The 13,950-nt window shown below is 38.7% G+C and overlaps 1 protein-coding gene across 2 annotated transcripts in view; it reads left to right on the top strand.

Annotated features, from left to right (window-relative positions):
* Positions 1-13,950, top strand: part of LSAMP (limbic system associated membrane protein) — a 631,988-nt gene that overhangs the window by 613,553 nt on the left and 4,485 nt on the right. The window contains exon 8 of one of the 2 annotated variants that reach the window (XM_061193122.1): positions 8,717-8,749. The exons of the other annotated variant lie outside the window; for it this stretch is intronic. Coding sequence (XP_061049105.1) covers positions 8,717-8,749 — 33 coding nt within the window. The remainder of the gene's footprint in view (positions 1-8,716; positions 8,750-13,950) is intronic. 2 annotated transcript variants of the gene reach the window in all.

Genomic DNA, 13,950 nt, shown 5'->3' with positions numbered 1-13,950 from the left:
TACTGTATGGTAGGTGGTGTTATAGAGGTGAGTTTTCTGGAGGATGCTGAGAGCCTATTATCTAGCAGAACATCTAGAGAAAACTTTCAGCCTCTCAACAAGGAGGTTTGATAGTAGGTTTTTATTGTAGTTGTAGGAACAGTCAGGTCGTATGGAGCCATCTGCATTTTCCAGGAGCTGCTCTAGAGCCTGGCGATGATGCTATGTTTGGAGTCGGTGACACAGCAGGAATGACAGATAAATCACTGAGGCATCCTGGCACTCCAAGTAGTACAGTCACTGCGAAGGGCCCAAAGGAGAACCCAGAACCGCCTTCACCAAGTTCTGCCCTGCGGCGGTCAGTGCCGCAGACGCAAGCCCTAGGGTAACTCTGAGCATACCACCTTTTTTTAATCCCTTATCTTCTTATTTCCAAGAGCCTTAAAATCCCAGGAAATCTCACAAATTCACTTGTTATCTCTGCATTCAAATTCCATAGGCTAGTTCCCTTGTTTCATGGTATTTGAATGTTTTTGATTTTGAAACTTGCAAAATGAAAACACATATTACATGGATTAAAGACCATCTTGAATCCCTTAGAATTTAAATCTAAAATGTATTCTAAAACGGATCTGCAATTCACAATTTAGAGCATGGAAGTAGAGAGAAAGAAAACCAGACAGGAGGAAAATCTCTAGAGACCTACCCAAACCTATACTTTTTAAATCCTTTTTTAGCAAGTTAAATACATGAAGGCACAAAAGGCTTCAAATATACATAAAATGTATATTTTTAAGCACGGAAAATATAATCTACTTTGCCCCAACAATAAGTAGATTCGGGGCTGGGAGATAGCTCTTTATGAAATGAAATGACTGTTCTTTAATTCCATCGAGGGGCAAAGGCCAAGATTTTACCCACAGGTGCAATGGGCGTGTTCCAGGCACAAGGGCAGAAGCACTTGTTTCTTCTTTAAGACAGAAAGTGCATGTCTGGCCCTAATACCTTACTGATAGCTGATTCAAACAAATTTGCTTCTGGAGTTTTTCTACCTTATGCATATTTTCAGGTGGAGTGGCCCAGGGAAACTCCTTTATTAAACTTAGCCCATTGGGCATCCTCTAATATTTTAATTCACTGATTATTAAAAATTAAACCTCTCAGGCTAAATAAGAAATCTGCAGGATTTGAGAAGGCTGACTTTGCTGTAAGAGACTTAATGAAACCCTCTCTTTATGTCAGGAGTGCTTAGTGAGTCTGCACTCTCTGGAACCATCCATATCACAACTGAGCAGAGCCCGTAGCAGTTAAAGTTAGTTCGTGCATCTCTACTCACTCTACAGGGCAATTACTTCAAGCGTGTAGTCAGAAGGACCTCATAAACCCATATATTACATTTCTTATTGCATTGTCACTTCATGCTGTAAAGACGATGTTCCTTATAGAAGTCAGACCTCACCTATCTTAGCTTCTCTTTAGTTTTACTGTATGATACCAGCCAACTAAAAAGTGGAGGAAAACATTCATTCCCTTTGTAATGATGTCAACCCAAAGCTAAAGAATCAGAAATTGATTATTTTCTTTTCCCCAGATATAGAGAGTTTTTTTTTAAAAAAATGCATTGATTTGTTTTTATAAATAGTTTTCCATTCTGATAATAAAGGTTATGCATTCTCATTATGGAAGAATATGAAAATATATGAAACTATAAAGAAGAAAATAAAGATTATATATAATCTCTCTCCCCAGAGATAGCACCATTAATAATGATATAAACAAATGTTTCGTCTGAATGCTTGAGCTGTCAGTATACTATGAAATATTCAGGTTAAAACACCTAACCCGTTCTCCTTTTTCTGCCCTCTCTGAGTCTGGGCCTGTTCCTGTGACTTGCTCAAGGTCACAGAAGAGGCAGGTCAGGAGCTGTGTTCCTGCCCCCAAGCCAGTGCTCTCTCCACAGAGACAAGCACTCTCTCAACTATTCCAGGTCCTAAGTCAAACTTGACTCATTTTACAAGAGATTTCCCTTGTGTCACCTCCAGGATTTCCAGTAAGCGTCCTCCTTTCAGATGTGGGTCCGCCTACGCTCTCTCTCTAAATTGGGGTATTCATACAAATTTGTCTTTTTTTAATGAAATGACCTTTTATTGTAAAAATATTTTCTCCAATTCTCTTTAGTATAGAACGTTTAGTTAGTAGAGGGTTGGTTCACTAATGGATGAGAATAAGGAATGAGTCTCAATTATTTTATCATATAATGAGAAATTATGTCAGCATTAGTTTTGATTTGGATTTACTCATTCATTCACCACGGAGCTCTCACCGTATGTCTAGGGTGGCAAAAAACTTGGTAAATCATTCATGTCTCTGACTCACTCCAAAACAGCATCAAACATCTGAAGTCCATTCCTGGTCACAGTCGACTCTAAGAGGAAAAGCCCCTAGGAGCATTTGAAAGTAAAGTGTAGGATTCCTCTCTGACCCAAATCTAGCTAAGGGGGAGGCCAACTTCCCTTCTCAAATATTGATGACATGTTAAGACCTTTTAGTTTTCCCAGCCAGTTTGATGTATTTTCCTAGTACTCAGGATAATGATCAACCTATGAAATAACTAAGAAAACAGGAATAATCTTAAATGTTGAGGCTTAGAACTATTTCTGTATTTTGGCTTTTCCCCTGAACTAGACACAGAATGATTACTGTCATTCTCAGAGGACATTACTCTAGAAATACCAGGCATTGGGGCTTATAAAATGTGAATCTAGTAAAAGAGAAAATTAAAAACTCTAACAATCCAAATAGAAATCACAGGCATATCTTTTTTCTGTGTAAAAAGGAAAATAATAATAATACTTGTAAGTAGAAGTGCTAATCCCTAAAGCCTCCAAGTAGAGCAGAGAAACCACTGAGAAAGAAATTAACAACTTTCAGAGTGTGGCTTTGAAAACTGAATTAATAAAAATGTCCCCCTTTTAAGCTACTATAATAAAAAAAGGTTTTATTTTTCCAAACCTTGACAAAAAAAACCAAAAGAGCACAAAAAATCATAAATTCCCATGGAGGACACTTAACAAATGTTATGCTTCAGGCCTTCAGCATCAGTGAGGGAAGAAGAAGCATCACGTCGAATATTCTTATACATTTATTTCATTACATTTCTTAATGATTTTAACTCTGTCCCTCTCTTACTTTTCCCAGGCAACTGGAGGATAAAATCTGTGTTGAATTTGGACCCTCCCTTTCCCCTGAACATACACTCTTATTAATTCTGGCCCAGAAAAAAAAGTGCGATTAGTTATTTTAAGTCCTCTAACATGTCATTTTCAAAACCTGGGACATATCAGAAGATTGGCCTCATAGAAAGAGTTGTGCCATATGCAACAGAGAATGTCTCCTTGCTCCAATGGCTGTGGTGTATTGAAAAGTGAGCCATTTACGTTCAAGTAAATATCCTGGAATTAGAACAATTGCACAAACAGTATAAACCGCTAAACTCTACATATCCTACCTGTGAATTAGAATGAATGCTTGTAAGCATAGGATTAGAGATAAGTTGTCAAGAGTCAAAGTACTGAAAATCAATTCTTCTCATGGATTCGTTGTACCCTCACCTCCTCTCCCAGATAAAATTCAAAGAAGGCAAAATGCCAAAACAGCTCATAAATATAGATATGGAAATTTCCTCAGGTACTAAGGGAGTTACCAAACTGCAAACTCTAGAGCTTCCAGTGAAGCATCCCTCACCTTCACAACACTCACTCTAATTACAGAGAGAGAGAGAGAGACCTAGTTATACCACATAATGGCAGATGAGAGGAAAGACTAAATCTTCCGGCCTTTGAACAAAAGAACATCTTGGGTTTTTATTTTCTAAAGTTTAAATTTCATGAGTTCTTAAATAAAGCTTAGCCCTCCAGAAAATGTTCTACCTGCCAAGGATTTGGGGACTAATGAAAGGACCTCCCAACCCCATATGGTTCTTTAAATGGCTGTGAATTCCCAACAATCATTTTGCCTTTGTGTTAAGGCATAGTGGTTTCAAAGAATAAAATTTCCCCCTACCTAGAATCTTAGGGAGGGCAGCTCTTAAGGTATTGATTGATTAATTCATTCACTCAGTCACTCATTCATTTATTCATTTATGTACTCAGACACTTATTCAGCAAATCTATTGAACACATACTCTGTGCTAGAGAAATAGTGAGCTGAGGCTACAGTAGTGAACAAGGAAGACATTGTCTATGCCAATGAGAAAAGCCCACTCAGCTCTTTCTGATGCTGCATGTTTGTATAACACGGCTGGTTGTAAATCTGAAAGTCAAAAGTTAGACGTCAAAGACAGATTAGCATAAATAAGTTTGTCAAGGCACTTTCTTTTCCTAGTATTAAATTATTTTTCCAATTGCCTCCTTGTACCCCTTCATCAGGAGCTGAGATCTAAGCATATGACAACAATGCTTCCACAGAAGTCTAGAACTGTCTCTGTACTAGAACCCCCCCAAATTTTGTCCATTGTATTTCTGCAGTAGATTTATCTTTTTATTTTATTATTTAGACTGGCACTGTCATGCTTACTTTTTAAGTGTATTTGCTAAAGCAAGATCGACGTGTGGAGAGAAGTTTTCGAGAGGCATAAAAATGGTAGGTTTCAGGTATATTCTAATGGGTATGTCCAGGGAATCCCTACAGAATTGGTATCCCTGGCAAGGCAATTTTACTCAAGAACCTGAGATCGCCTTCACGTTGGAAAAGAAAGAATAATTGTCAGTTGTTAGGGACCAAAAAAAAATTTTTTTCTTGCCTATAATAGGAAAGACTCCTTTTTGCAAATAACATTTCATGCCTGCTCTGAAAAAAAAAATTTTTTTCTCACTACTGCCACCTCGTGGACAAAGGTGATTTACTTTAGACGGCGCAAAGGAACATGTCTTAGTATTACCACAAGATGGCAGCATACAACCAAGTTTTCAAAGAGCCTGGCTCAAAAAAATCCGGGGTTTTGCTCCTCAAAAGAGAATGTTCTATTCCAACAGAAGAGGATGAGTAGGAAATAATTGTACAAGATAAGCACTCTGTTCCCTTTTTCTAAGTACAAATGGAATTCCAAGTGTTAAGATCATTAGTATTTCACAAACTAGTTCATTTATTGCAATAGGGAAGACTTCCTAAAATTTAACTGGTAAGCTAGTTTGCTTTTTAAAGATATTTTAAACAAGTGTATATTTTTATCTGAATTTTTGTGACATTTTCTTCATAGAGTGTAGTATTTGAGCAATGTTTTTAAATTCTTTTGTTGAACTCTTTTTCATTGATTAGTAGGGGAGTGTCTGTTCCCTAAGAAATCCATTTAGGACATATAAACTTTTGCCCAAGCCTGTGCCAGTGACTGGTTAACCCATTGCTAGTTTTCTCCTGACCAAACTGCTGCCTAATCAGCCTGCTTCCCTATCACTTCAGTGTGCTAGCATCTTGTTTTGTTCATCCACAGTGTTGCAGATTTTTTAAAAGAAATTTTTTTGGAAACTGTACTGCTATGGCTTACTTTTAAGATCTGTTGTTCTCTTTTTCCGCCAAACTTTAACTGACAATCTTTCCTAGAAGGGATTTTTACCATAAACCTGATAACAACAACTCTTATTTATTGAGCATTTACTATGTGTCTGGCAGCATTCTAAGCATAGTATGATAATTAATTTAACCGATAGAATAAATTTATAAGAAGCATTTGATTAAACTTATTTTACAGTTGATGAAACTGAGGCAAAGAGAAATGAAGTGATAATTTATAACTTAAGCAAAACTATTGGTTTCCCTGCCTGCCCAGGTTCCTGAACAATTGCTTGGAATTATTCCATGAGGCCTGGGATGGAGCAGGGAAAACCAAGTGTTCTTTACATGAAGATGATTGCATCACGGATCTAAGCCCCTTTGGGTGAAGAGCATCACTTTGTGACCTTGAGAGGTCCTTCTAAATTCTAAAGAATGATAAACCAAAAGGCTTGACCAAAGAAAGAAGTTGTACTTTGCACAGAGCAGAGCCACACTTTCCCCAGTCGATACTGAATCATTTAAATGTCCCAGTGATAACCCTAGAGTTATATAGGCTATGCTTACTCAGCTTTGCTGTCATAAAAATTCTGGAGGGGTGTTGTGAATAATGTTCAGAGTTCTGTCTGGAGAACTGGGAGCCCTGAACTTCGGTCTCAGCTCTGCCTCTTGCTGTTTGTGTGACCTTGGAGAAGTGATTAGCCTCTCTGGGCCTCAGTTTCCTCATATCATGATAAGCAATTCTCTACAGTGCCTTTTCCACAAATTTTAAGGTGATATGCTGATTTCAAAGAAAAGTGGTGAGATCAGGTATTATGAAAGAAAACAGGTGTCAGCGTGTTTAATATACAATTGAAACGTTAGTGGTCCGATGATCAGTGTGGTCAACAGGTGGAGACGGGTGTTTTATATCTTGATAGAATCTTGCTTCACTTCTAAGGTGAGAGAGACATCAGTTGCTGGCTTCTGCTAGGAGAGGAGCAGAAATATTGCTCCAAGCTTCTGAGTGGACTTCCATCCTGCTACAAGTAATGGACTAACTCTTCAAGGATAGAAGGGCAGGTGCTGATGGCCTTGAGTGTCTTCGGAAGTGCACCGGTAATCATGGTGTAAAAGAACATTCACACTGGGCTTCCCACCAGCCCCCGCTCCACATCTGACCAGTTTAGGGAAACTGTCCTTAGATGCAGACACAGTCCAGCTGATACTAGTTTTGCTAACGCTGAATTGTAGCCAAACATTTTCAAGACTTCAGACACTAGGATAATTGTGCCCTTCTTAATGGCATCATAAGAATGCTAGCAAACACCGTGCTGTTTGAGAGCTTCTCCTCGTGGTCTCCTTCGGACAGGCAAATGGAAAATCGGGGAGGGAGAGGCTTAGTAGATTGCTCTAAACCTCAGAAACTTTGCAGACCTGATTCTGAAGATCTGACCCCTTTGTGCTAAATCAGAGAATAAAGAGTTTAGCTACTCAGATTCTCTGTTGTCTTAACAGAGTCTCAGGTCCTCTGTTAGGAGGATGCCTGGCATACCTTTATTTTTCTCATACTTCAGTGATTCTGCCCGTTCTGTTTTGGCCCGTTTTGCACTCAGAGTGCCGTCATGCATTTGCTGTGCTAAACAGGGAACAGCAAAAGACTCAGCCTCTGCTTCCATGGAACTCACAGTTCCCTAGTGAAGATAAGCATTAATCAAAACCTCAGACAAATGCGTTTGAAATTAAAACAGAGATGAGCGTTATGAAGGAGAACAGAGCTTATAACAAAGGGACATAACTTTACCAAGGAGTCAAAGGAAGACATCTCTGTGGAATTTGCAACTGAATTTTGAATGACGAGTGGGATTCCTAGTAGAGGTATCATTAGGCCATAGGCCCCACAGCAGAGAAAACATGGTACCATGGAGCATCAAGACGGCTTGTGGGCTGGAATGCAGAGATGATAAACATTGATGAGGCTGGAGAGGTGAAAGGGCAGAGCCATGGATGCCATGCTAGGGATGTGAGCCTTTATCCTGGAAGCCATAAGAAAGCATAAACAAGTTTCAAGCAGGGCAATGAGGAGACTGGATGTCCAAATCAAAAGCTTCTCTTTGGCTTGAGAGTCCAAGTCACTTAGTGAAAGCATGCCATTCAGGGATGCAGGGCTACATCCTGTTCTTCAAAGAGAAGAAAATCCCTATCCAACAGCCATGGTTTGGGCTCCTATATCTGAGCAGTCATTCAGCTGGTCCTGAGATTCAAAGTATCCTATGGAAATTTTCCATATTTACTCCTAAAGATCTAAGTACTGTGGTTTAATTGATAAGGATACTTAAAAGGGAATGCAAGTATTTGACCTATAGAAGCTCTTCCAACCCTGAGATTTATTTATACACTCAACAAATATTTATTGAATACCTGCTGCATGCCGGGCTCTTATCTAGGCCCCAGGGATACAATGGTTGACAAGACATGCACTGTTGCTGCCTTCATGGTGCATATGTTCTAACAGAGGAGATAAACTCTGAACAAGCAAATAAGTAAGTGTATGACATGATGCCAAGTAGTGATCGGTGCTCTTAATATTAGTAAATCAGGAATAATAATAGGAAGTAACAGAGGATACCATTTTTGAGAAGGTGATGAGAGAAATCCTTCCAGAGTTGGTGACATTTCAGCAGAAATCTGAATGAAGTGACTGAGTAGGCCAGGCAGAGAGAGGTCTGGGGAGGAACACTTCAAGTAGATGAAACAGCAAGTGCCAAGGTTTGAAAGTTGGAATGGATTTAGTGTATTAGAAGAAAAGGAAGAAAGGCAATTGGCTTGAGTAAAGCAAACCAGGAGCAAAATGGTAGAATGGGGTCGGGGGCCAGACACATCCTATCATTCCCCTAAATTGCAGTCAAGTGTACTTTTACCTGCCATACTCAGAGTTCTTGTACTTGTCTGCACACATCACATGTTACATCAAGTATTCGTAGTTGCAAATTGTTTTTGCCACCTCCCACTGCACAACATTTGTTCCAACAAAACAATCTCTTTCCGTGTGCCTTTCCATCTCTACCCATATATGTTCCTCTGAGAGTGTTCTTCCCACCCTTCCTCTCATGTTCCTTTCAGTGGAGAGTACCAGACTACCTTTGTGCTTATTCTCAATTGATACAGAACTTTTTACCTGTTTTTGTTTTGCTAAATGTTTCCTTTTTAGAAATTGGCACCACCGTGCACTTCAAGCAAAAAGGTATGGTTCTTATTTCTGATTACCTTCTGTATGTTAAAATTAAGATTCTACAGCCATACATTGGGGCCTTATACACTTTATTTCATTTCAATAATCTATGATAATAATTTCCATAACACATTTGCTACTATTTTTCCCAAATTGTGAACTTTCTCATTTGCAAAAAATAACCCCTGATCCAACCCATGACCCCAATATTGCTTTTGACAGCTATTCATTTTTAAATCTCTGGAACTGAGCAAGTTATTCCCCCTCCCACTTTCCTTAAGTGCCCATGGTTAATTCTTGCAGAGCTGCACTTTGGGAAATGTTCACTGCCCAATGACAGGGCTTTCAGAAGAGACAGAGAGTCTACCTTACCATCCCTTGTTGGCTGTTCAAGTAGATATATTGCTAAAGGAGATAGAGCAGGGTCTCCTAAAATGAAGCACTTGAGCATTTAATATCCCCTCCTGCCTAAGCGTGCTCCCAGGTCTTCATATACCCTCACCCTGCTACACTATACCCGGGCTGCTGGGATATCCCGGGATTTTGTGCCCTCCAACTGCCCCACATAACTTCGTCAGCCATGTGGCATATAAGTTATATACTTTCCCTTACAAAGACAGTGCAATCAGTTCAAAGCTTCAGGATATGGACCCTAGGATTCCAACAATTTGCCAATTCTGAGGTGTCATCTTCACAAAGCCAACAGAAATCCCTAACAGTGTCTGTCCCCAGACCAGAGTCATGGAAAAATCTGTTTGGCAGACACCACCCTCCATAAATCTTCATGGCCACCCACTTGGATTGGTAATTGTCTCCTATGAAGATGTCTTCTTCTCTGAGTTTCAAAGGGGATGAGACTACCAAGATCATTCTCAATAGTGAGAACCTATTCTTGTGGTACTTAGAGCCTACCAGTGAAGAGCCTCAGAGATTGTGGACACTTTGTTGGTTACACCCAGGAAAGGGCCAGCACCTTGTTTATGACCAGTGCTAGCAAGTCCTCACAGAATGCAGTAGGGAAGAGGTGACCAAAAATATGTACATTGGACCAAGATTATTTGGGGCAAGAAGTATAAACTGCCATTCTCTTCAGCCCTTCTTCCCTCTCCAATGCCATGATTATCAATTACATTTGAATCTTAAGTAGCTGGTGTTAGTAGAACATAGTGATACCACAGAGCTTTGGTGTGGAGGGGAAAATAGGGCATAGGATTTTTTTTTTTCAAAGACCAAGGAGAAAAATTCCTCATGTCATTCAAAGAAATTCTAAGTAATGGCCTAAAATTTCAAAATTTTGCAAGTCAAAATATTTGATGCTGTTTTGATGGAAAAAATATGATAATCCAACTTCACTGTGAGAATACTTCAGTCTTACCCAAGACTCACTTTATAGAAAGAGGAGCTAATGCATAAAGAATTATGGAGAAGGAACCCAAATTTAATTCTAAGACACACGGGTCAAAGAAAATATCAATATATCCCCTCTTCCAATCTGCTCCAGCCTGGAAATTATAGGCTGTCATCCTCAGTGGATTCGTTCACGCAGAGAAAGCTGTACTGGCGGAAGGTGGAAAGCAGGTGGCGCCAAAGTCAGTCTTTTTCCCTTTAAACATGGCTCCCAGGACACTGAGGGGGAGTCAGTCTGGGCATCTAGATACTGAGACATTGAGGAGATTATTTTTCTCCTTTGCTTAACAATTGTTTTGTATATCGTTTATATTTTTGTTTTATTTTTAGTCACTCAGTCAATCCTTAGTAATTCTAAGAAGAATTCAAACTTAAACTCATCTGGCCCTTCTTCTTTTCTTGTATGGCTGAACTATGTACAGGAATAAAATTATAAATGACCTGGATAACTTAGTGGCTGGAAGGAATGCCCGGTGATCACTGAGGGTGTGATTAATGATTATTTTGAATAAATCTGGTCCCAAATCCTGGAAAAGAGCTCAAAGTATTCAGGAGAAGCAACAGAAATGTTGGCCACATTGAATCACAAAGTGTCTCCAAGCACACGCTCTCTAAAGCAGGTGCTGAAAAATCACCTTGTCCTTTCATTGAGATTTTACTGAAAGACAAATCAGTTGGCTTAGCATCCTGCATCAGATTTGTAGGGTAAAGACTTGCCCCCAAATTCTCAGATCCTGAAATTTCAGGATGTTTTATCAATCTTGCCCTTAATCACAAATTCCCTTTGATAAGCATTGTCATGGCAAAGTGTGGCCAGGCCTCGACCCTGATACATAGTCTCACCTATCATCCTGTCCTGGGGCTGAGAACCTTGACCTGGTGTGTTGACTCAAGATTCCCAATCCTGCGGCAGCTAAATTTCACACCTTCAGGTCAAACATTAAAAGCCTTGACCCAGTTCACAAACCAATGCCTTTGATTCAGGTATTTCATGCCTTTCTGTAACCCAGACTTCTAGAGTTAATAACAATAATGATAATGCTACCGCTTATTGAATGTTTACTAGATAAACACATATACACATATAGGATGTGGCTAAATACCAAGATATGATTTTTGTCCGTTATATGAAAAACATGTAGCAATTTTTGAATTGTGGTTCTATTTGCGCATCTATTCTTAAGGCTAATTTATGTCTGCAAACTCTTGCTTTCATTATATCTGTCAGTATATAAAAGCACTTGCTGAGTGTGGCCATCTGGCATGGGAAATAAGATTTATTATTTGCATTTCCACAAATAAGCAGAAATTTCATAACTATGAACTAAAACATAATTAATGATTTTGCTGATTATTCTTCCCTGAAATAGCCATTAACTGAAGTAGTCTCCTATGCAGCCATATACATGTCTGTAATTGCATACACATTTGTGTTGATTCCACAACGATCACCCGTTCACCCTTGTACTTTTTCAAGCCTATTTATTTTTTCTCAAAACCAATTATGAAAAGAGGAAATCATATAAGCACATCAAATAGCTATATGAGAGCACTTAATAAATAGTAATTGATAGAGATGAAAATATCTTTAACAGATCCACAAAATACATTTCAAATATGTAATAATAATTTTATTAGAGATAAAATTAAAGATTATTAGCACAGTTGTACTGGGATTCCCTATGTATAACATAGAATAGCATGTGAAAGTAACAATGAATTCTCAATTATGTGTATTAAAAGACCTATAACGTGTGTATATCATATGTGTATATATGAGTATGCATGTAACAAATATACTTCTCTTGGTATCTGCATATATATGTGTGTACATACATTAGCAAGAACGTTATATATGAAATGTTTATCTAGGTTCATATATGCATATATCATATTTTTCAATGATGGCATTTTTGTTTTTCAAATATTTACTACCCTTCAAATAAAATGGTAACACTAGACTTTTTAGACTCCCCCAGGTACCACTCAACTCCGAGATGTCTGAAAGATAATCTAGCCTGTCCCAGCACTAAAAATGAGATTAAGAAAATAGGCAGAATTGAGTCTTTCTGAAAACTTTCTGTTTTCATACTATCCCTAGGGCAAAACAAAAATCATTCTTGCTTAACCCTGTATGGCCTCAATTTGTGTGTAGACTTTGTTTTGGAAGCATCACTGACACACTAATCCAAACAAATGTGCTACAGAGCTCATGACATCTAAAGTCTAAAGAGGAATTAAAATGATAGGGAAACACATTGCCATCAGGCCAGAAGCCCTGGGGAGATACCGTTAAAGGAGCTGAAAGGTCCCAAAAGGCAAGAAAGAATGGTGTTGGGGGGGGGAGGTGAATTAGGGGGAACATTGAGCTAAGACTCAGAACACTAGGGCCTGGTCAACAATTACTAATCAGGTGCTTTGTGCAGGATGTAAAATCTTCCTGAACCTTAATTCCTCATGAAAAGCATGAACCTGAAGGTAGCTACAGTGCCTTTTATTAATATGATCCTACAGCCATTCAGAAAAATTAAACAAGTGATTGAATATTTACATTGTTTATTCTGTGTTTCCATAGCTCAACATATAATAACACTCATTTTATCCTGTAACTATGCTGTTCAAACTTTGTATATATTCGTATTTTTATATTAGGGGATATTTTTAATATTCTCAAGAAGGCATTCTAGTAAAAAAATCTTCTAATGAAAATCATTTTTTCAAAGATAATGGATGCCTTCCTGTTGTTTTGTTTGTTCTGGGCTACTGTTTTAAACAAACCCAGATTTTATTTGCAGAATGTTTGACAAGAGACTCACCAGCACCCCTTCACTGTGTAACCTCACTGTGCAGTGGTGACAGGGAAAGTCTCTGGAGCCAGCCGCCTGGGGAGCCCCCAGCTCCTCTGCTTACTAGCCGTGTAAACTCGTGCGATGGATTTAACCTCTCTGTGCCTCCTTTATCTCACTGTAAAACAGGGTTCACTAGAGTACCCGCCTCATAACATGCTTGTGTGCTTGTATTTGTAAAGCACTTATAACAGTACTTGTAGGAAGTGCTACATAATTGTTCCTTGGTTGTATTTGGTTGTTGTTGTTCCTATTATTATTTACATAAAACATAGATAGGAAAACATTTTTGAGTTCAACATTTTCCATGTTATTTTACATCTGATCTGGTATGTTTGTAGACAATTTTGGAAACGTTTACATACCAGAGAATGCTTCCATTGCATTTGCAAACCATCACAGGTTTAAACACACACACACACACTCGTTCACACGTATTGATCTCCGTATGTGCCATCAAAACTTCCAAGTGACCCATAATTACAGTGACACCAATTTCTCTTTTGAATGTCATTGTCTAAGCATACAATCTTTTTTAAAATTTATTTTAATTTTTTTTAACATCTTTATTGGAGTATAATTGCTTTACAATGGTGTGTTAGTTTCTGCTGTATAACAAAGTGAATCAGCTATACATGTACATATATCCCCATATCTCTTCCCTCTTGCATCTCCCTCCCACCCTCCCTAACCCACCCCTCTAGGTGGTCATGAAGCATCAAGCTGATCTCCCTGTGCTATGCAGCTGCTTCCCACTAGCCATCCATTTTACATCTGGTAATGTATATATGTCCATGCCACTCTCTCATTTCATCCCAGCTTACCCTTCCCCCTCCCCATGTCCGCAAGTCCATTCTCTACATCTGTGTCTTTATTCCTGTCCTGCCCCTAGGTTCTTCAGAACCTTTTTTTTTTTTTAGATTCCATATATATGTGTTAGCATATGGTATTTGTTTTTCT

Source organism: Eubalaena glacialis, chromosome 6 (assembly GCF_028564815.1).
Source record: "Eubalaena glacialis isolate mEubGla1 chromosome 6, mEubGla1.1.hap2.+ XY, whole genome shotgun sequence".
In the NCBI taxonomy this organism is placed as follows: domain Eukaryota; kingdom Metazoa; phylum Chordata; class Mammalia; order Artiodactyla; family Balaenidae; genus Eubalaena; species Eubalaena glacialis.
Note: the sequence above shows the minus strand (reverse complement) of the source record. Positions and strands in the feature narration are given on the sequence as shown.